The sequence below is a fragment of the Ammospiza nelsoni genome, chromosome 3 (assembly GCF_027579445.1).
Source record: "Ammospiza nelsoni isolate bAmmNel1 chromosome 3, bAmmNel1.pri, whole genome shotgun sequence".
NCBI classification, from domain to species: Eukaryota; Metazoa; Chordata; class Aves; order Passeriformes; family Passerellidae; genus Ammospiza; species Ammospiza nelsoni.
Window position 1 is genome coordinate 53614998 of NC_080635.1, and position 23152 is coordinate 53638149.

The window sequence follows — 23152 nt, forward strand, 5'->3', positions numbered from 1 at the left end:
GAAAAGAAGCACACACCTTCCAATTGCTATTTATGACAAGTCCCTCTAGCTTAAGAGCTTAATTTCTTGCATAATCTGTGCTGCTTAGCTGCAGTTCATAGTTATATGCAAGTAAAATTCGATCTAGCAATTTGCCATAGCAACTTTTTCCTGGCATTTTACCTTCTGCTGTCCACAAACAAATAGTTCTGCAACCCAGCAGAAGGGGTGCTTTATCTTTGGGTGCTTTATCTGCATCCAGTCAGTTCTTTTTCCATTCTGGATGGAAAAATAGCATTTTCTGGAACAGTTTTGTCCATCTCAACTCTAAATTAGAGAAAGAACAAGCTCCACTATTTAGTGCCTTCCCCCTGCATGCTCTCAGCATACACAATACGTCTGGACAGGTTGCTAGACAATCTCAGGCCTCCTTTCCCATGAAAGGTTGGGCCACATCATCTTTCCAGGTCTCTTCCAACCTGGGCTCTTTCTGTCGTTCTGTACCTTGAACAGAATGCTTAAAGCAGAGAATATACTCAGCAAAAATATTTATTTAATGATCTTTATCTTTTGGTGAGGGAAATGCTTTATAATCATCATGTAAGTCAGACTGTATCCTTTATATCACAATGCAAAACCAGAATTGCCACTGACTCAATCCTTTGTCCCTCCTTACATGGGCCCTGTGCAGCCCTCCCCATAGCAAGTTCTCCAAAATTTCTCCTGTATTAGAGATCAGTTTCACTCCTACTTTTCCAACAGCACTTGGATTTCACAGTCCAGTTCGCCAGCATGCATGTATTAATTTTTGTTAGAACAAAGTACAAATGAAGTGATGTTGTTCCTTAAGGGCTCTCTGTGAGTCACCTCAAAGGTTGGTGCATCACATGCAAACATCATAGTGACCGTAAACTTGAGCTAAGTGCACAAGAATTCAAGCCCAGCTAATCAGCTGATTACATTTTATGTGTTACTTCATATTTCCAACACTATTTGCTCAGGAGCAGTGAGTGCAGCTTCTGCTTATGTTAACTCACAGCAAACCAGAACAGTAATGAGACAACCAGAATCCAAAGGCATTGCACAGCATCTGCTAATATGGCAGCTCTTGTCATGCAGGCTGCCAGACAATGGCTCACACTTACCATATAGTGCATTCTTCGAGGGGGAATACACAAAGGCTAATGTGTAGAGATAAAAGTTCAATAACCCATAAAATGATAAGAATTCTGCTGGTACTAAGTGTTAAGGATATTGCTCAATATAGTTCCATACATATTAACTTTGGAAACAAGACCCAACCCATACACAGGCTGTTTCAATGGAAAGAATGTTTACCTTACTCTAGTTTGTGAGCATGAGTGGCGAAATAAAACTGCATGTTTTAAATTCAATAACAACTAATGTACTCAACCTATCTCAAGGTAAAGCTCCCATTGAAAACAAAGCTTTAACACAAGTAACATTTGGGGTGGCACAGTCTGCTCTTGAGCAGTGGAGTGTATGGTCAATCAAATAGTTCTGCTTGAATGCTGAAAGAAAGCAGAGTAAGTTGGGTGTTCAGGTGGGTTTAGTTTGGTTTATTTTTCAAAAAGTTCTTCCTTGGCACACTGATGAAGAAGGGAACTACATTTGGATACAAGTCTGAAGATGGTTCCTTGCCGTTGTTTTAGGTGAATACTAAAGGTTTTATATATTGTTTTCTCCTACCTCCCAATTCATATCTAAGCTAATCAGCAATCAGAGCAGCTGCAGTCATACAGAGCAAGGATCTCATGGTTCAGGGCCAGGAATACAGGTCACAGTCCTGCTGGCAACAGACACCAGAAACAGTCCTTCCCAAGCCACCTGAATTCTCTGTTGTGACCTGTATCACATGTAGACTTGGACCAATACACAAATGTATTTTCACTGACATCAAAACTATTAATTTCTCATATTTTAATATGCTCCATGACAACTGGTAAGTATAGAGCAAACAACTGAGGCAGCAAACACAGCCAAATCTGACATAGTATCTCATTAAAATTAGTTAGATATGCATAAGGTATGCATATCTAAGACTTCATTCCTCTTGGAGAGTATCACGAGCAGTTGTGATGCATGTCATGTGGACACACTAGACTGAGACAACTTTTACAAGAGCCATGGCAAAATGCTTTCAGGAAATCCTAAACAAAACAGACTCAACTACAAGAGTCCACCTAGAAGTCAAAGGTCTCAGTCCTAGATACATAATTTTAAAGCACCTTCTGCATGAAAACAGATTAACATTCCTACTTGAGCACTATCACAACACAAGGATATAGTTCTGATAATGAGTTGACAGCTCAGCAACAAAGTTGTCCTGTAGAACTTGTGCTCCAAAGCGTAGGTAGAGTATAACAATGCTGTGGGGAAAAAAATAAAGCATATAGGTACTGTGTCCTTAGGCTGCAAAATTGAAATAGTAGGTTTATAGAAAAGTATTCCAGAGAGTAATTATGTTAACATGCAGATCACTTCTTTTAAGATACATTTGTTTAGCTAGTTCTAAATTAAGAATGATTCTTTTGTGATTAACAGTTAGCATTCAGCTGAGAAAAGCAGAAATCCTCAGATTTCATCCACTACAGACAATCCAATAGTCAACAGCTATTTGAAATAACAGCTTGGTGTAGGGAAAACAGATATTAACAGTAATGTAAGAAATTAACAGTAAACTTCTGCTTTGACTAAGTGAAGCCTACAAAGCTCCAGAAGAGCTCTGCCAAGTGAACTTCTAAATCTTGTGCACTGCCATGGTAATCAAAATAATATAAACTTAGCTCAAAATCCTCAGAAGGGTTAAAAAATTAAGAAATTATGGCCATCACATAATATTAAAAGGCATTCTTCAGTTTCATTAACTAACTTATTACAACAAACTGTATTCAAAACCCTGAAAAAAAGGTTAAAAAAGTGAGTACTGACAAATGTACTTTGAAAAGCCTTACCTAATAACAAGCACTACAAAGGTTAATGCAGTCAAGAATTTTAACCTGAGATCTGAAAAAGATTGAGAAAAGTTGTTATCAGGGAATTTACACCTATATCTAGGAGAAGCAAGCCTGTTTGGGAAGAATCAGAAGAAGTATTCCTTACCAACATAAGGCATGTTTCGGAGTTCTGAGCATGCCCTCACTATCAGGAACAAAAGGTAGAGAATGTATGTGGTTGCCACCACAAGGAAGAAGATTTTCATTCCCTATAAGGAAAGTGTTAGGCTTTATTATTTAATAAGACTTCATCTATTCCTTCTTCTGTCAACAGAAATAATTAGTTCCCAAAAGCACAACACAGAATGGTACATTTATTCAGGGAAAGTAGGCTCATGAAACAAGGATGGTGATACATTCAGGGAGCTTTTTGGGGAATGTAAAGAAAGGATGCTTAATAAAAACCAGGATTTTGTTAACTGAGTTCAGTGTTGGCTGAATCTCAATAATTCTCTAAAAACACAGCTCCCAAGAACAATACAAGGACCCATGTACATCAAATCTCCCTTTACAACAATAAAGTCTGAAATGTACTAGGGATGGAGACCTTGGCGGGAGTTAAGATGTACAAAACTGAACAATAGACTAAAAATTTTTTCTTTCAATTTTAGTCTCCAGATTTGCAAGACAATTTACTTTTCTCAATGGGACTGATATCAATATGGTGTATGCATGATTTAAAGCAAAAACTAAAGTATTCTAGTCAGAATAAGACTGTCTGACCAGCATTTTCTGTTTTCTAAACTGTGTTATACATTTTTATAAAAGAACAGGCCTGTATCTCCTCATATTGCCTAAGTGTACCTGACAATTGGACAGCAAGAAGTAATTTTTGACTTACCTGGAAATTACCTGTGTCAACCCTGTATTGATATGTAGGGTCATGTACTTCATTCACGCTAGAAAAGATTCAAAATTAAAAAGTGGTATTAAAAATGCACAATTCCAAAGTTAAAAAGACATGCTGACCAAGAACCAACTCACAAAGAAAAGGTTTAAGGTTACTATGTACAGCTTATAACAAAAAGGTTTGGCTGTGTAAGTTGGTACAATGCCATTAATTCTAATGGAGTCATGACAATACCATATACAGCAAACTAAATTTGAAGAAATATGGAGGATTTAAATTGGGATCATGTCTAATCTCCCCACTTGTTTTTTAGAAAATGTATATCACGTAAATTCCTACAAGCCTTCAGGATTTCTACAAGTCTTCATGATTCAGTGTCTACATTTTACCCTTAGAAAATTGTGGCATGAGGCCTTCCTTCATAGCAATTTTACTAATAGCATGAGCATTTCCTGCAACTGCACTGCTTTCAGTAATGCACAACGGCAAGGAGAAGGTTAGAAGGTATCTTTCTTCTGAGAGATAAAATAAGGGACAAACACCTGAAACTAAAACAGTATAAAACTACAAATGTACTAAAATGGATGAAGTTTTCTGGGTGGGGAAGAGTGACACCTTTAACACAACAAACTGGAAAAAAGGGAGAACCACTAAACCAAGCAAAATAATAGAGTTCTGAGCAAAGACAGCACAGCTTCACTAAGCCATGTCAGTACCAGTTGTGCAGGTTTAATAGCCAAGAAAGTCTGGTCAAACTATGTCATAATTAGCCACAGAGAAACTGTTGCTTCAGCTACTCAATTAGCTACAAATGCTAATTGAGCCATACCACTAGAGTGATTCTTGTAGGGAGCCATAACATACTGACAAAGTAGAATGATTTCTACATCACACTCAGATTTATGAAATTATTTACTACTAGGTTGTCCTAGTAGTAGGAGAACTGTTTTCAAATCAGTCACAATTTGCAGAACAGAAAGATGAAGAATTTGAACTCCATTCCTTTATCACAATCTGAGCATTAAGAAACAGATACACCAGGTACACACAGTATTCTCATTCTTGAACACTCTCAGCTCATATTGCACAATACATTTGAAATTACTCACGTTTGCCATATTCCCAGTGTAACAGAGGCCAGCCACAACAGTCCAACAATAAAGAATTTGGGCAGATAGAAAGTTAAGCACTTCCTTTCCCCCTGTCAAGAAAACAAGAGTGTGGTGAAAGTGTGAACCCATACTTCAGATTTTATTTGTTCTTTACAAAGTAAAATAACTGTCATCTTTGTTTCACTCAATGTGAACTGGATTAAGAGACTTATCTTTTGTATTTTAATCCTGCACAAGTGACTAAAGAAGACATTATATTGTATCATCATTTGTGTTAATAAGATGAATTAGAGTTGGAGCATCCTATTTATAAGGTCCCACATATTTCACTGATAATGCAAATACAGGCATAGGCTCCAGGATTCCTATTTCTCTTATGTAGTATTTTAAATTAGTTTAAAAAAAACCAATCAACTACCACATACAACATCAAAACTCTTCAAGCAAGAATGAAGCATAATGGCATCATAATTCTGACAACTATCTCATCTATTGCATTTAGGCTTGGTTGACTCAAAATAATCTACTTCACCATAAATCATTCTAACTCCAAAGCTTCATATGTCACATTGTACTTTATGAATAAAATAAATGTTTGTTTTCTAAGAATTTGATTTCATTTTTGTCACCTTTTGAGAGAACTGAACAAAACAAGTCCTGTCTCCTCAGTAAGTAGAAGATACTGTTGCATCTCTTACCTGTACTCTTATACCATGGTAAACACAAAGCCAGAACAACAACAATGCACACAGAAACAGTGACTGGAATAGATCATCCAGCATTCCAGGAAACCAGCTGTTCACCAGAAAAGAAAGGGGGAAAAATGGATCTGTAACAAAACAACAACATAAAAAAGGCTAAACAGAGAGAAAAAAAGCCTTTCAGTATGAAAAGTAAAGCAAAATCTAAGTTCAGCAGAACAAAAAAAAAGCCTAGATTTTTTCAATTTACCCCAGTAAATGAAACTGGAGCTTCCTTTATTTTCAATAAAGTAACAAAGAAAATGGTGCCTCCAGCAGCAATCCACTCTGCTGTAGGAATAATCTTGAATGGTTGCCAACATTTCTAGAGGATTTTAGGTTTTATTTGACTTTCTATTAAACTACTGTTAATGGTGACAATCTAAAAAAATATTGTATAAATAAGATGCAAATATTCTTTTGGTACTGCTAGAAAGTGCAGAATTTTTTTACTGGACCAAAAGTAGCCTCCATTTTTAACTAAAGTGTGAATATCTGAAAAATGAAGACAGCAGACAAACAGAAATTGAAAGGTTAAGTATGGCAAGCACCTCTTCCAATCAGAGCTTTAAATAAATAGTTGACATCCATGTGACTGAGAAGAACAAAATCCACCCACTCATGCCCTTGAATTTGCTACACTTGGAAAGGGCTGGTTTTTTTTAAATTTAGTTTTCTGATGCTTTATAAACAACTGCTTATAAGTTCAAGGAGAAATTCCATTTTGCCTCCTCTTTTTGTCTCTTCCTTTTCTGCTTCTGTTTTAAAATGGTGCCTTTCCAAAAATTCAAGGATACAACTACCATTGTAAAGCAGCAAGAGAGGCAGTAGGATGGACATCCATTTCTGTTCAATACCCCAGTCTCTCATGGAGAATTTCCGCAGGGAATGTGCAAACAGACACTGTAAAACAACAACAATTTGTAAGGAAGGAATACAGCCTTCAATGGTTTAACCAGAGCTAGGGCAGAGTTGAGCACACTGCCAAGGCTACTTCATGAGGCCTTTGCACTGAGAACACTGTAAAATGAACACTAGGTCACCTAGTTTCTATTTCAAGTTTGCTCAGTGACCCCAATGCAAATTACTTTTTTCTCAAGTAAGCTGGGAAGTGAAGCAGCCAGTACCTGAAAATCAACAACATATGAAGAAAAGGATGTTGCCTTGTTACTGATCACACACTATCAATGACTTCCACTTGAACTCACTTTCTAAAAAAGCAGATTGCATTTTATATTCACAATTACCTGAGCAACATCACCTGAAAGAAAAATGCTACGGAAGCATGTAGTACTGTGGTGTCCCTATTCTGAAAGTTCAGGATTTTTGATTTTATGTTGGCTTTTTTTCCAAACACTTCTTTTCCAGGAGCCAAGACAGGTTAGAGAGGAGACATCACCTAAATCATAGCATAATTTAGGTTGTAAGGGACCTCTGGAGGTCATCTGGCCCATGCTCACATGCAAGGCAGTGATAACTTTCATATTAGATCAAGGTCAAGCAGCCCACACTCTGGCCATCCTGTTCCTGAGCCTACCTACACTGCAAAATAATACTTTCCTTTTGTCATCACAATCTCCTTTGTCTAAGCAATTTTTTTCTGTTTAATCCAAACCCAGAGTTTAGAAAAACAAGTTTTCCCACTTATCCTATTTTCTTAATATCCCTTCAATACCACTTGTAAAAACATAAAAGCAGCAACTACATTAATATTTCAGAAACATTTTTACACCCAGTCAGTGACATGTCAACTTTGCTGCCTGGGGTTAAATTCCTAAACACAGCATCACAGAGCACTGTTATCAGCTGTCTACACAATAAACTCCAGAAAAGCTGCAAAGGACTCTTACCGTGACCATAAAAGTAAGAACTACAAAGACAAATCGGAACCAAATCTCCACTTGGGAAAAGGTTGGATTGTAGGTCTTCCACTACAAGAAAACAGAAGAGCCCAATGAGTAATATTCTGACAAACTACATATGACATCAATAATCAGCACTTTACTGCAGATACTGAAAAGTTCTGTGGCTTTTCAAAATTTAAAGGTATAACCAAATTCCACTGTGTCACCATGGAAAAATAAAGATAAATTTGTAATCACAGGACAATCTGACAAAAAGATAAGAAAAGCAGCCTAATAACCTTGCTTCTCTTTTATCCTGCCACTTCCTAACATAGTGCTGTCTTATGTAAAGCACTCTCAGGACAAATAGGATAGTCTCCATTGATCTCACTGCACTTTCAATCAAAGTCTGAATGCCAATAAATGAGTAAATCCAGTGTGTTGCTCTGTACTACCAGGGTCAGATGCATAAATTGATAATGAAGAAGTCAGAAAGGTACAGGTGTACTTCCTGTCAGGAGTCTGTTCTTAAAGCTTACTCACTTGTCTCAGAAGTTCAAAAAGAGAAAATTATGTAAAGGAAGGATAAGTAGCTTACCAGAAACACAGAAATCTTTACACAAGTTAAGGAGGAAAGCCTCCTTCTTCTACTCTAGTTATTAGAAGGCATAGATATTAATTATAACATGTCAGTTTACATAAACTCTGCTCTGTTGACAATTTATCTCATACCTGGCATGCTTCTGAAGCCATTTTTGAAATGTAAGCTCCCTGGCAAACACATGCTCTGCTCACCTGAACAAGCTTTACCTTTCAATGTATTAAATCTGTCAACATCTGTCTTGTCTTTTTAAACTGTAAATGTAGAACGAAAATTATATGTAGAGAAACTTATTATACAAAAGGCAATCCATTGATTTCAACTGAGATCACCACAAACAATTGTAATAAAGAAATAAATGTGACAATTTTAGTTGCTGCAGGAAAGTTTGGGTTGAAGTTGTTTTGGGATTGCATACAGGTTTGCCTTAAAGGCAGCCTGCAAAGGAAGATAAAAAACTGTACAGCTATAAATGCCCCAATACTATGTTCTATTTTGAAATCTGGAACTAAAGAAAGGGTTTGCAAGCCTAGGGGATTTTTCCCCTTAGAGCTTTTTTTTTTTTTTTTATTATATTCTTTAAGCACTGGAGTATTAAAAATACTAATATTTAGAAGTTAATTTGGTATGTTAAAAATATTTTTCCTTTACAGGAAAAATGATTTTGGTTGCTACCTGCTCTGACACAGTGAATGCTGTATACAGGTAAATATACCAGAGTAATCTGTATTATAAACTTGGTTTAGTTCCCTTTTCTCCCAATGCAAATGTTTCTAAATGGCTTTCTGGAGTCAATCAATACACACTATATAAAGCACTATTAACTGAGATAGTTATTCCACTGGAGAGCATTTGAGTGAATTATTTTAGTAACCTGCTTGTGTTAGCTGAAAAAAACCAATTCTCTTCCTCATAAGCACAGTGCTCCTCAAAAAAAATCTCTTCATTTTCCTTTGACTTAGTTAAACCTTTCCAGTTCACACTTTTATGAAGTCTGGAAAACTTTGCTAATTCAAATACACCTCCTGGAGAGGCTGAAAAAAAAATACCATCCTGCAGATAGGCAGTATCTCTATAAGCAAATGCAGAAAACTGGATGTTCTAATCTAGCTTGCCTATTGTAAAAAATATCTCCCAGCATTCAGACTAAATTTATCTATTACAGAATACAGCAGCAGTAGTTCTGAGAGAATTTTTTTCCTTTTGGAGTTAAAAAATTTAGTCTTGACCCTTATCAACAGTAAATTCTATAACAGCTCTGACATCAGTAGTGACAGAAAAAATAATTTTTATGCATTTTTTTATTTATCTTCAAAAATCTGATACTTTTTTGTTACAGTTAAAGCACACTTTAATACAGCATTAAAGAGACTTCTTTTAACAGACTAAACCTTTAAACTTACTGTGAAAGTAATATTCTGGATGGTGGATGCTAACTTGTTCCGATCTTCAAAGCTAACAAATATGTTGTACTGAGTGTAGTTCAGGTAGCCCAGGTGAGCAACAATGATTTCACTGCATTTCTGTGAACACACACAGAGAACAGAAATTAGAAGTCTTCAAATTATTCCAGAATATGCACTGTTAGTATAAGCTGGAAAATTTGCTCCTAAATGGTCTAATATTGATGATATTTATTATATATCTCACCACTCTCAGTCAGTCTAATCAAGACTTTCTTGAAAGGTACCAGAGAGAGCAGAGGAAACTGCTAAAGTGAGTCAGGTGGATCAGTGGCTGAACAATAAACTCAGTTAGAAGTGCCAGCTTTTCACCTGAGCCAGTGACAGCAACGCTTGCAGCACCAGGATGGAACCAAATAACTCTGTCACTAACTCACACTGGTGAGATGGGCCTACCTTACACTAACTCACTTAAAAAGTTAACAGGAGAAAAGCGAATTATATTCTCTCTTGACTGTGTAATTAAATCTAACGGAGCAGTATTAATTAATTTCTGCAAATTTCATAGATATGTACATGTATCTATATAAAAAGAAAATACTTGATTTACTATATATGCTTATCATTAAAAACTTCAGCTATGTCCTTCCTAAAGAAGGAGAAGCTGTTTTGAATGTCTTCAAGCTTAAAAATTTCAGTGAAAATTACATTAGAATCTCCAAATGTTTCTTCACACTGGCAAAAAATGTGGCTTTTTCAGAACACAGTTGCCAGCTGATTTCAAGCAGATTCTACAAGGTGTTGGAGAAGAATTTTTCTCTCCTCAGGAACCCCATATCAAATCTTTTGCTACAACATCCCTTTCTTCAGTGCTGCTAAACCTGTTTAGGTGACTGAACAGGACCCCCTGCTTTCCTGACAAAGAGTAACTCTAACAAGAGGAGTCTGTAACAGTCAAAAGACACAAGTCACAGAACTGAACAGAAAAATGATGGACAGGAAGGTGACTTGTCAGCATTACCGCCTACGTTGCCATTACAAATAAAACTGTCCTGTAGAGTCTTTCCTGAGACATGTTTAACAGGTAAATTCTTATTTGCAAATTTGTAAATTAGCATGCACACAGATTTAAAGAAAATGCCCTGCATCAGAGTTTTGTTTAAGCAAGTGCATACTTGTGCACAAGTGAGTAACCTCGTCCGATTGTGAACTTGGTTGTTAACGTATGGTGTGCTTCCATCCTTCACCACTCCCAGCACTCTGACTGTCATAGTCACATTTTTCTTGAGGGATACTGCAATTAAAACAGCAAACATTAATCTATTGCTACTTGCAGAAATTAAACCTCAAATAGAGTTCCAAAATTGTTTAAAACATGCTATCCAAATACTACTCAGACTTACCAGCTATACATTACTGGAGTAGGGTACAGTATTTTTATACATAGGCCTGTACTGAATCTACAGATTAACAATTACTAATAAAGTATTTCTCACATATATCCAGGGAAGCTGTATTGAAAAATCAATACCATTACAATCTACACATCTAATTTCCCCCAAAATGAAGAACGAAATACACAGATTATCTAGATACTATTGTTTTCACAAAAATAACAAACAATTTGTCCCCTACTCCTGTTGCTTACAATTCAATCAGTGCTGTCCATCTCTTTATGAAGGGAGGGGGGTGAGGTGGAAGAAAAGCCCATCAGAGGAGAAACCCACCAACCACAGCCAGAAAGCAAGAGGATCATGTGTGTGACAGATGGAATTAAAGGTACAACAGACAGGTTGCTATAGCAGTTTCCTGAGAATTAGGTCAGATTCTCACCATCGTGCTGATCCAACTCAACCACACAGGTCAGCCACAGCTGCTGGTTGTAAGTTGACAGTGGTGGCGAACTTAAATTAAATGGCTTCAGCTGTAAGAAACCCCACAAGGTTAGCACAGCCATTACACTGCTACATGACATATCTGTAGCTACAATAATGAAAGGCATGATAATTATGTTTGTGACAATGTTTTTGAGAAGAGATTTGTATGTGCTACTCTGTGGACAGCGTGATAAGCATCTCACATAGAAGTCTTCCACAGAAGTAGCTTAAACAGCACACATATTTTGCAAAGCACTGAAGTAAGGAAAGGTACAACTACCTAAACCTTATAAAAGCAGCAGCAATAAAACAGAAAAGTTCAGATGTGAAAACCAAAATCCTGGGGCCTAGCTTGAATTTAAGAAATAACATTTAGAATTTTACATCAAAAGCCAGATTTGTGGGCCTTATCTGCTACACAGTTTTAAACTTTTTAAACTATAATTACAAAAAAGTCCTATTTTGCACTAGGTTTTCTAAAAATTCCCCACTGAGTTCAAAAGAATCAAAGGTGTCATTAACAGATAAAACCTACATGCAGGAAAGACTTCTCTAATGTGAAACCAAGATGGGCTTCCCACCCACAGTACTGTATCAATCCAAACACATATAGGTGACTGGGAGGTAAAAAAAAAAAAAAAAAAAAAAAAAAAAAAAAAAAAAAAAAAAAAAAAAAAGCAGTGTCCCGGTGTATTTAAAGGAAATGCACTTAAAAAAAAACACACAAAAAACCTTTTTAGCCCTTTCTTTCACAAAAAATACTTTGGACATCAGGTTGACAATGAAGAGTTAGACAAACAAAAATGCAAGAACTGAGAATCAAAATACAAAGCCAGATCCCATGTCTTGGTCACATGATAGCTAACAATTAACAAGAAATATTTCTTTACAGATGATAGAAAGGGAAATCACAAGAGAGATAGCATTAGTTGCCACTGAGTGCATCGTTTTTCAATGCATGTTCTCAGTTTCTATTTCTGAACCCCTACAAGAATCTCCAACATTAATTCACCAGAGGAAAACTCACATGCTTCTTTATCAGAAACTGCTGTGCAGAAACACCCTAGAAATCTCTATCTGACCTGCTCCCAACAGTAAGAGACCAGAAATTGCTGCTGGCTATTCATGAAGTAACACAGTGGTAGTACAATATTGCATGATCAGCTTCAAACTGGAAAGCACCACTAAGACATTCTGCAGTAAAAGTTTAAATATTTAAAATGACTGGGGGGGAAGGAGAGAAATGTTTAACATCACTAACATCAAATAAAGCCACTCATATAATCCAACAATATTTAGTAACTCTTACCTTTAGGCTGTTATTTAAGTCAGTTCTTGCTACAGAAGTTTCAATTACATTAGGACCTACACAATATATAAGAAGGAAGAAAGAAAATAATATTGAAGTATACATACAAGCGATGATGTAAATATAGGTTTTCAAAAGACTGTACAAAATACCTTCTGCAAAGAAGGTAAATAGTATTCCACTTTTCAGATAAAGGGTAAAGCACTCAGATATCTCAATATAATTTATAAATTTGACCTGCATATTCCTTTAAGCATCTCTGCCATGGTATTTCTACACATCATTAAATAAAGTAAATTATAAGTCAAGAACTCCACATCAAAAGCCCTGAATGTGTACTCTAAACTACTACAATTTTAGTAGTAGTTTTTTATTCATATATATCTCTATCTTTATCTATCTATATATGTATATACATCTCCCAGGATTTTATAGGAATGCAGTCATGAAAGCACTCAGCTACAGAACCCCCTTGTTCAATCATCTGAGGCTGCTGAGGGCCATGTCCAGTTAAGTCTTTAACATCTTTAAGGACAGAGACTCCCACAACCTGTCTGTGAAACCTGTTCCAGTTTTTAACTACCACTACAGTAGGAAAAATGTCCTAAGATCTAACTGGAATTTCTTCTGCTCCAGCTTATGCTGCACCTCTGAGAAAAGCCTAATCTTCTTTGTAACCCCTGATAAAGTGGCTCCAGACAGTGGTACAATTTCCCTTTAGGCATGTAGGAGCACGAAGTACTGAGGACAAGAGGAATGCACATGTGTTTGTGTTTTTATGTATACAAAACACACAAGGAGTAAACCAGGAAAGTGACAAGGAAGAGCAGGAAAACATCTGTGTCTACACAGCAGGCTGTGAACACACAGAGAAGATGTATGGCAGGTAGGGACATGAGCAAGACATATACACCTGCACTTGGGCTAGGAAGATCCTTCTGTCCAAATGGTCTCTCTCTGTATATATTTAGTCCGGCAATTTAATGGATTTTTTTAACCCTCAAAATATGCTCTTTCAATTGCAAGCTCAGTACTAAAAAATTAGGCAAGAAAAGCAGTTTCTCACAGACCAAACATTTCAAAGTTACTACAAAGAAAGAATCGAAAAGAAGGAAGTTTATAAATGAGCAGCATAGGATCACTCTGTCCAAGATGGATTAGCTGTCATGACAGCTCTAAACATGCAGCACTGCTTGGGCTCCTACAACCACTCTAATAACAATATTAACCATCTTACAGACTTAAAAGAAAAAAATTAAGAATTTCAGCCATCACAGCTAGACTTTCATATAAGAATTGCAGTGCAACATCACTAACAGCCACTCACTATAAAGTCAGTTCAGCATCATTGAACTTTTCAGCTCTCGAGTACATATAAACCAGATTTTTGAAAGGCATTTTTTGTTTTAAAAAGCAAAACTGAGTTTCAGTAGGTTCTCACCGTTGGTAAGTCATCATATATCAGTAATTAGGTCTTGACAAAACAACTAGAAATAGCCTTTTTAAGGGTTTTTATTTTCTTAATTGTAAGATACGAACCAATGTTGGCACAGAGAAATCACAGTCAAAGTTTTTAAGAACAGCAACCAAACAAATAATGAAGCTCTAGTGCTATAACTGCTTGTTCTCTAGCAAGTGATAAATAAAAGCTTTTGAAACAAAATGATGCTGTGGCTGTGTTACTTACAAATGGAGACTAATTTAAATACTTACTGTTTTTCTTTTACTCTTGCTCACTTAACATAATAACAGATAAAGGCAAAGAACTACCCTGAGTTGATGAACTGCACAGCTACCAAAATGAGTTCTGCACCTTGGATTTTCTCTGAACTTGTCTCACCCCAAAGATAACACAGACCCATTGTGAAAAGAGAAGGAAAGTGAGTGCAACTTGGAAAAAAGTCCAAACAAGTCTGTGTCTGCTTTGGGTTACAGGAACTGTAAGAGCAGCATCCATCTCCAATCAAACTGATTTCTCAGATGAAAATCAAGAGTTCTGCCAAGCTTCCCAAACTGCAGGTACAGATGTTGGGTGTGGGCAATGGCACATTTAAGTAGCACAGAAAATATGGATGCATCTCCCACACTTTCATTTACTTAGTGGGTTTGGTGAGCTTTACTCAGATTGTACTCTCTAACGAGGGACCATTCTCTTGTTAGGGCCCCTCCCTCTACTCACAGGAAGCAAGCAGCTGTCAACAAAAGCTGTGGGGAATATCACAGTAATTGTTCAGTGGATCTCCTCCCAAGGTAAACAGCATTCTTTTAAAAACATTTCAGTTATAATAATGAACACTGTTAGCCAAACTGTCCAACAAACCAGTCTCACAAGGACAAGAATCCCACAGCCATGCCAGCTCCTGAAGGGGATCACAGGCAAGGCCTGGGACCACAGCATGGTACAGATGACCAAGTGCTGGTTACAGCAGACAAGTCCCCTGGGCCAAAGGTGACCACAGCACCAGATTTCTCTGCATGCAGACACAGTACACCAGCACAGCTCCCTCTCAGGTTCTGCTACTGATCAAGAACAAAACACTCAGTTTTCTCTTCCAGGAGCATTGCCTAGTCTTACATAAAACAATTTTCTTTCATTTCTTGCAGCCTGGCAGTATAAGTACACAACTATAAATATTGTTCAATTTTAAAGCCAAATAGCCCAATTACACTAAATTAAATAATTCCGGTTTTCTCCCCTTTATCATAACATGCATTTTTGCAAATGTGTTGATGCAGTATTTTAGTGGCCAAATAATGCTCTTCAGCACCCTTCAGCAAGTCACAGGAATATCAGTGGTTAACCTTTATGAACTGAAATCCAGTTTAGACCTTTGGCTACTATAATAAATCAAACAGCAAGAAAGAACATTTTATTTCTCAGACAAATTTTATTATTGAAGGCTATTTTGAAAAATGTACTGCCTACAAGGCACAGATGGGCATAAAAAGCCCAAACAGCTGCCTCCAATTAACCCACCCTTCTTTCCAAGTCAGGCAGGGCTGGATGGCTCCGAGGCCTAGGAGCCCTTCTCACTCTAAAGGAGGTGAAGGACAGGGCAGAGCAGAGACAAACCCAACAGGCCAAAAAGTGTCAGAGAGGGACACACTGGACATGCTGAGTGATGTGGAAGTCAGCAGTAAAGCAGAGGAAGATGGTAGCAAGCTAAAGTAATTCTTATATAGGGGTGGGTTGCTTGATGAGCACCAGCCACTCTCCTTCTCCCTGTCACTTCTGTACTGATAAAGCTCTTCTGACAGAAGAGTATCAGTACATTTAACACTGCTAGGCGAGCACACTGACTTATTTTTCAAGTATGTTTTAGCCCTGGAAAAGCCCTCTGGCATGAAATAAAGAAGGGTCCCATGCTTTTCAACTCCCTAGTGACGCTGCATCTTTGTTGACCAGACTAGCACAAATCTCTCTGATCTCCAGGACGACTACCCAGGCTTTATGTGCTTAAGCCTCCCAGGTCATGTCAGGACTCTCACAAAGATCTCTGAAACCAGAGATCTAAGCTCATATACATTTGACAAGTGAAGTTCATATTTTTACACTAAAATATTTTGTATTTATATGGCATCTATCACCCAAGCATTTAGAAGGCTTTACAAACAGTTATGAGTTTCCTCACAGGAAATCAAGTATTAGCACTATTATCTTACATATAGAAATACAAAGGAAAACAATTAATGTAGCAGTCTGCTGAAAAATTATGTTGCAGTGAATCTGCTTGTTTCCTTTTATTGTCTCTCCCCTGCAAAGCAGTTGCAAATACCAAGTCTTTGTAGGCACTACTTCTATGAAAAAGTGAGATAGAAGAAAAACTTCCCTGTCTCTGTCAAGACAAAGGCTTCCTCAGACATCTCAGGAGCAGTAAGCTCATTAGCATTTAAATACATCTGTAAATACCAACAGGTTTAGACAAAGTATATGAGAACTGTAATCTTTTAAAAAGAGAACATCCTTACCTGCTATTCCTATGAAGACTGTCAGACCAAAACAAATAAAGAATACTACAAAGACCAGAACAAAATGCCTTTTGGACAGCGTATACAATCGCATCGGGGCCAGCCTACAGGAAGCAAAAGAAACCACAGAATTAGTGTCTGTCATATTTCTAAAGGGACAGTAAATAAACTCCATTCATTCTTCAACAAAGAAAATTAAACCAAACACTGAGGTAACATGTAACACTAACAAAAAATATATTAATGCTGCTTCACAGAGCAAAGATAACAGGAATTATTAAACACATGTATATATGCACACATCTGTGCTCCAAAATGTATGAATTTTTTCTATTGTCCTAAAACTTGAGCAACAGAAAGCCTTTCTTAAAGGGAGAAAAGGCTGTTTGTGTTATTTCATACATTAATAACTTAAACATCCAAGACCCTATGTCTCCTGCAATGAGAGCTCAATCTAAAGGGACAGACATCACTAACAACTCAGTTACCTGCACAGGATCTTGATGAGCTGTCTATATCCTATAAATATATTTCAACCTAGCAGAATCATCCCTAACAAGGAGCAGGGCAGAACTCCAGATCTGCTAGATCTGCATGCTCAGGCTTTGAACTCTTGTCTGAGCTCCACCAAAGCTTGGGAAATAAAAACCTGAACTCAGGTTTGCAATTGGACACCTAAATACAAATACACATACAAGCAATGACATCTCCTGCACTATGCGTTGGTGGTTATCATTAGGGTAAAGACAAAACGGGGGCAGGGGTGTGGTGTGCATTGAAAATATCAACTGCATTCCCTGGAAAACAGTTCTGTTAGCCTAAGGGAAATATGAATAAATAACTAATCTTACATAAGGTGGACAAATCCACCATGCTTCAAAACACAGCAAACATTTCCTCTTGAGTTACACCAGAACTGAGCCACCACATACCTGACTTTCCACTGCTGTTCCAGGAGGTATGATCATAGGAATCTGTACAGTTTACATGGGAAAGCTACAGGACTAGGGGGGCTGATGGGGGGGTGGTGGTGTTTTTCAATACATTTGTAGGAGCACCATCATGGAAAGAAATGAAACTTTAAGACTTTAATGACAGCACTCCCTTTTAGCTTGCAATAAAACTTCTTTCTTCTTTTCACCAGCTGAATGGTGCTCTTACTGGTTCACCACATTAACAAAGAATTGCAGAAGAGGTGGTGAAATCCTCCCCATAAGCCCAGCCTGAACTCTAGGACCAGGTACCATGAGCTGCATGCATGGCAGCCCTTAAAGCAAGGCAAACAATTCACTTTAAACCACTACAAAGATTTAATAACAACAACCTCTGTTTTCTTTGAGAATCACTGCATTTTCCCCAAATGAAGCACTACCAAAACCAATTTGCATTATTTCTTTACTGTAGTTTGAGAGATTCAAATCTTTATTAACACAGAAAGGAGGTGGGGAAGGGAGGAAAACCCCACAGAAGTAATGAGAACTGCAAGCAAGAAGCTGCAAATGTTACAAGCCTGCACAAACTGGCTGTGCAAGACTCCAGGCACAGCACCTGCAAAACACTTGCCACACACCTTTACACACAGCAGAAACTCTGCATCAGTCTAGAGGTCAGAAGAGCTGACTGTACAGCCAAAAAAGGCAAACCATACGCGAAACAACCAAGTAATTACCATAAAAGTAATATCAGATCAGCACACAGAAGCCTCATAGACAAATAGGGTTTTAAGTTGACTTTTAAAACCACAAATAGAGGCATTTCAAAGCAGAACTTGTCTGCACAACTTTTGCAGGGATGCAACTGCAGTATTTTTATTACACCAACGTCTTAAAACCTCAGCCTTCGTGCACTTAAACCATGTTAAAGCTGTTAAATCTGTAATAGTTCTAAAACAACTAATTAAAGTGCATTTTTCCATCAGCTCCAGGGGCTCCTTCAGTTCCACAGATGACCTGGTGTCCCCAAGTACACCAAGTATGGGATATTATCTTGAGATACCAAAATATTAATCTTAGCAAGAAAATCCCTGACATATAAAAACAGTACATAAAATGTGGACATGCCTAAATTAACTGTAAGAGTTCAAGTGGATACCAAATGCTTCATGGCAGAGCACACACTGAGGATCTCTCAACACAGGAAAGTCCATGGCTTGAGCACAGCTGACAGCTGGAAGGGTACCATGTTTGCAGTTATGCATAACATACACTTGTGCTGTCTGAACAGCTCACATCTGGGCATCCACTTGACAGCTACAGGCTGATGCAGGATACTTCTGACTTGCTGTGCATGTTCCTGGTTCTTTTCAGAACTTCCCTAATTTCAAAGTTTTTGCATTGCAGACATTTCAAAATGCATGATGTGGACATGAGAAGCAGCTCCCTCCCCGCACTCCTTACAGGAAAGCCACCAGTTCCTCACCCAGGCAAGAGTGTTACAACCACTGGCAATTAGCACCTTGGTTTACACAGAGGCCAGAGGAGATGTGAGCTTTTGAAGAACACGTTCCAGACATTGGCTCATTCTTTATTCCAGCTGCTCTCCAGATGGTGAACACCTAGTAGTTGGAATGGGTAGGTGTACACCTACCTCCCCCGCCAAGAGTGGAGACACAGAGAGCAGGGACACACCCCGTGTTTTCCTTTCACTCACACCTGTACTACTCAAGTCTCATTTAAGCCCCTGACCGAATGTGCTGCTTTAGAGGTCAGCAAGGCAACGTGGACACTTTTAGTCACAACAAATGCAAGAACTCAGCCAAACCTTAACTGCATTTCTCATGAGGGCAGGCCACAATTTACAGCATTCCTATCAGGTGATGCATGCTCCATTGCCCCTTGCTGCAGCTGCAGAACTTCCTTGTGCAGATTTAAGTGTCTCCTTGCACCTACCACCAGCTGACACACAAAGCAGGTCAAATCACCTTCCCCTGAGTTCACTGTTTAACACCTGCCTTTTGGAAAGAGATTACATAAAGTTTATGAACATACCTAAGTGCAAGTTGGTGATGCCCCACTGAGAGCCTCTATCTTACATTTGAAATGCCCAAGAAAGAAATGAAATGTTGGAAACGCATTTATAGGAAAATAAAAAAAGATTACTCCCTCTGGATGCACCTGTTCAAACAAGTAAAGAATTGTGCTTTGCTTTACCAAGCCAAGTGGAAGATACTTTAATCAGCCCAACCACAGCAGTCCAAAGCTCAAGACCAGGCATCCAACTGTCTGCAGGTCTTTCAGGCAGCTTTTACCACCTACACTCAGCTTTACCCTAATTCAGAGTGGTTTATAATTAACTTTGTCTGAAACTGACTGCAAAGGAGGAGAAAACACTGAGATACAAACAGAGAAATTGTATACTTACATGTCTCAAATAGCAGTCAGTAAAACTAAACTGCTCTAGTGCAGCCTGTGAGAGTTAACTTTGGAAACACACACTCAAAACTACTGCAATCTTTCAGGAGCCATTCATATGTGAGATGTAAAGGAGGGTTACATCTTGCTTTTGGAGTAAAGACTAAAGTCTCCAAAGGGTCAGCAAAATGTTCCTCAGGATATTCCTCACCTTCAAATCATTTCTCATGACTGCACAACAAAGTCTTTCATGAAGACCATCATGAGAAACAGAGCCTATTATATAGCAGTTTTCGCTAAAGACTGACTTTAAAGAAGGGAAAGCTGTGGTGAAACTGAGATTAAGCAGTATGTAGGCACAGAGTTGATACTAAAATCAGAAATAGCTTGCTTTTATGCACAGCAGCTTTTCTAGCCTCAACATCTCTGCCTCCAAATGCTCTTCTCTATTTTAGGCTCTCTCCCAAATAGAACCATCAAACCCACTTTGATTTGAATAATTATATATTCTACCTACGTTGACAGTACTGGGGCTATCCATACACCCTGCACTTGCTCATGGTTTAAATACATTGCCGGCTTTGGTGTCCCTCAGAAGACCTTGAATTTCTTCTTGCAAATGTATTCCACAAGGGTTAATAGCTAATAAGGCAGCACGTGAATAGACAAAAAGAGGCATAAAATTAACATTGTCAGTACTACATAGAACATCTACATGGCAACTGACAGATAAACATGGCTACGCTTTACCTTTGTATGTGTGCACAGGGTGGGTTTGGCTTTTTTGGTTTTTTAGTTGTTGTCCGTTGTATTCATTTAAGTCTGAATAATTAATCACGGCTATGGCTCTTGGTCATGCATTTCATGGTCCATGCCAAGAAATATCCGGGAAAACAAGTTTTTTCTTTTTCTTTTAACAAGCAATCTGAGAGTGAAGATAGCGGGGTTGGGGGGAGGTTTTATTCGCCATGTACAAGGCAAACTCACAGCGTTCACCTAAAGAAAAGGACAGTCACCCTCGGGGCTCTGAGCGGCGAACCACAACCTCAGAAACATTCATTTAACCCTCGGCGAGCTGATTTCCCTAGCGAGGATAACCTGTATAAACCGAATTACACTCAGGCCGCCCAAAGAGACTGAGGGCTCTCCCTCCCTGGAGATACCCGAGACCCGTCAGGACACAATCCCGTGCCGCGTGCTCCAGGACGGACCCTGCCGGAGCAGGCGGGCTGGACCACACGCTCAATGACCGCGGTGCCTTCCGAGCCCGCCCGTTCTGTGATTCCGTCAATGACAACACTCCGCTCCTCCCTCACAGAGCGCGGTTTGTTCTCCCGGACCGGGACCCGGGCGAACCGGCGCCCCTCAGGCTCGCGCGCCCCCCGCGCCCCCCGCCCCCACTCACGGCTCCATGGCGGCGCCGCGCGCGCGCTGCCGGCACCTCCTCCGCGCGCCGCCGCCGCCGCCGTGGCACAGCCGGCGCCGCGCGACGCCTTCCGCGTGCGTCACCGCGCGGCCGCCACGCGGCCCCCACACGTCACGGGCCCCGCCGCGTCCCGGCCGCGGGGGAACAGAGGCGGGGGGGCGGGGGAGCTACGGCGAGCCTGAGGGGACACGGGCCCGCGCTCCGCCGGGGCGGCGGGAGAGAGACCGGGAGAGACCCGGTGTGGGAGAGGGAGAGCGGGAGAGATCCCTCGGGAGAGACCCCTCGGCAGGGAGTGCGATAGGGCGCCAGCTTATCTTTGGTGAGCCGGCTTGCAGCGCCGGCACACGGCTGGTCCTGGCCTGCGGGTTCAAAATGACAGTAACACAGAATAAGAGAACCAGCTAGGTTGGAAAAGGATCCGCAAGATCAGCGAGTGCAGCCTATGACCTAACACCACGGTGTCTGCTACACCATGGCACGGAATGCCACGTCAGTCTTTTCTTAAACACCTTTAAAGATGGTGACTTCACCATCTCCCTGGACAGCCCGTTCCAATGCCTACTCACCCTTTCTGTGAAAATATTCCCCCTAATGTCCAAGCTGAACCTCCTCAGGTGCAGCGTGAAGCCATTTCATCTTGTCCTGTGTCTGGTTCCTTGGAAAAGAGACCAACCCTCACCGGGCTGTAGAGAGCTATGAGGTCTCCCTGAGCCTCCTTTTCTGTAGACTAAACACTCCCAGTTCCCTCAGCTGCTCCTCACAGGACTTGTGCTCCAGACCCTTCCCCAGCTCCGTTGCCCTTCCCTGGACATGCTCCAGCCCCTCAGTGTCCTCCCTGCAGTGATGGGCCCAGAACTGATCATGGGATTTGAGACGCAGCCTCACCGGTGCTGAGTACAGGGGGACAATCCCTGCCCTGCTCCTGCTGGCCACACCATTGCTGATCCAGGCCAGGATGCCATCGGCCTTCTTGGCCACCTGGGCACAGCTGGGTCACGTTCAGCTGCTGACCAGCATCCACAGGTCCTTTTCTGCCAGGGCACTTCCCAGCCACTCTTCCTCAGCCTGTAGCACTGCCTGGGGTTGTGACCAAAGTGTAGAGCCCAGAGTTTGGTCTAGTTGAACCTCATACTGTTGGTTATGGGCCACACATGTCATTGTGTCAGGATAAAAGCAGTATTTTCCACATTTCTAGTGTGTTTTATCAGTTTGTGCTGTAGTAGTAGCAACCCCCGGTAGCAGAGGGAAATTTAACCGTATAAACAGAAAATACTTGGGACACAGAAGTGGTTCTGAATCCAGTCTAAACCTGTCAATTTTAGGCAAAAGGCCCAGTGTGACGTATCCATGCTGAACACTCACATGTTTAGTGCCCACCTGGGTCATAACCAATTTGTTTACCAGCTCTTTCAGTGGAATTAAAATGCTGTCACTGCAGTCATCTGCACAAAGCTTTGTGGTATTCAAGGGATGTGATTGATGTGTTGTGTTTGCAGAGAATTCAGTCAGCTCACGAGCAAGAGAAATTAAATCCTAGGAGTAAGCGACTACTTTAAACACACTATGTAATAAAAATCTCTAGTTCACACCCAACAGTGTTCTGTTCTTGCACAATGTTAAGATAAAGTTGGATTTCTGTTCTGAATTTCTGTTAAATGTCCTAAGACTAGTCAAC

The 23152-nt window shown here is 39.7% G+C and overlaps 1 protein-coding gene across 2 annotated transcripts in view; it reads right to left on the reverse strand.

Moving 5' to 3' along the window:
* Positions 1 to 23152, reverse strand: part of TMEM181 (transmembrane protein 181) — a 33818-nt gene that overhangs the window by 5280 nt on the left and 5386 nt on the right. The window contains exons 1-15 of one of the 2 annotated variants that reach the window (XM_059468197.1): positions 21457 to 21543; positions 16702 to 16805; positions 12733 to 12788; positions 11380 to 11470; positions 10722 to 10840; positions 9547 to 9666; positions 7549 to 7629; positions 6502 to 6601; positions 5657 to 5787; positions 4956 to 5047; positions 3838 to 3895; positions 3103 to 3205; positions 2955 to 3006; positions 2287 to 2369; positions 1125 to 1214 (exon numbers count right to left, since the gene is read on the reverse strand). In XM_059468197.1, coding sequence (XP_059324180.1) covers positions 1125 to 1214; positions 2287 to 2369; positions 2955 to 3006; positions 3103 to 3205; positions 3838 to 3895; positions 4956 to 5047; positions 5657 to 5787; positions 6502 to 6601; positions 7549 to 7629; positions 9547 to 9666; positions 10722 to 10840; positions 11380 to 11470; positions 12733 to 12788; positions 16702 to 16805; positions 21457 to 21464 — 1288 coding nt within the window. In that variant the 5' untranslated portion in view covers positions 21465 to 21543. Of the gene's footprint in view, positions 1 to 1124; positions 1215 to 2286; positions 2370 to 2954; positions 3007 to 3102; positions 3206 to 3837; positions 3896 to 4955; positions 5048 to 5656; positions 5788 to 6501; positions 6602 to 7548; positions 7630 to 9546; positions 9667 to 10721; positions 10841 to 11379; positions 11471 to 12732; positions 12789 to 16701; positions 16806 to 21456; positions 21544 to 23152 lie in introns of those variants that run through there. The other variant, XM_059468196.1, reaches the window with a different exon arrangement.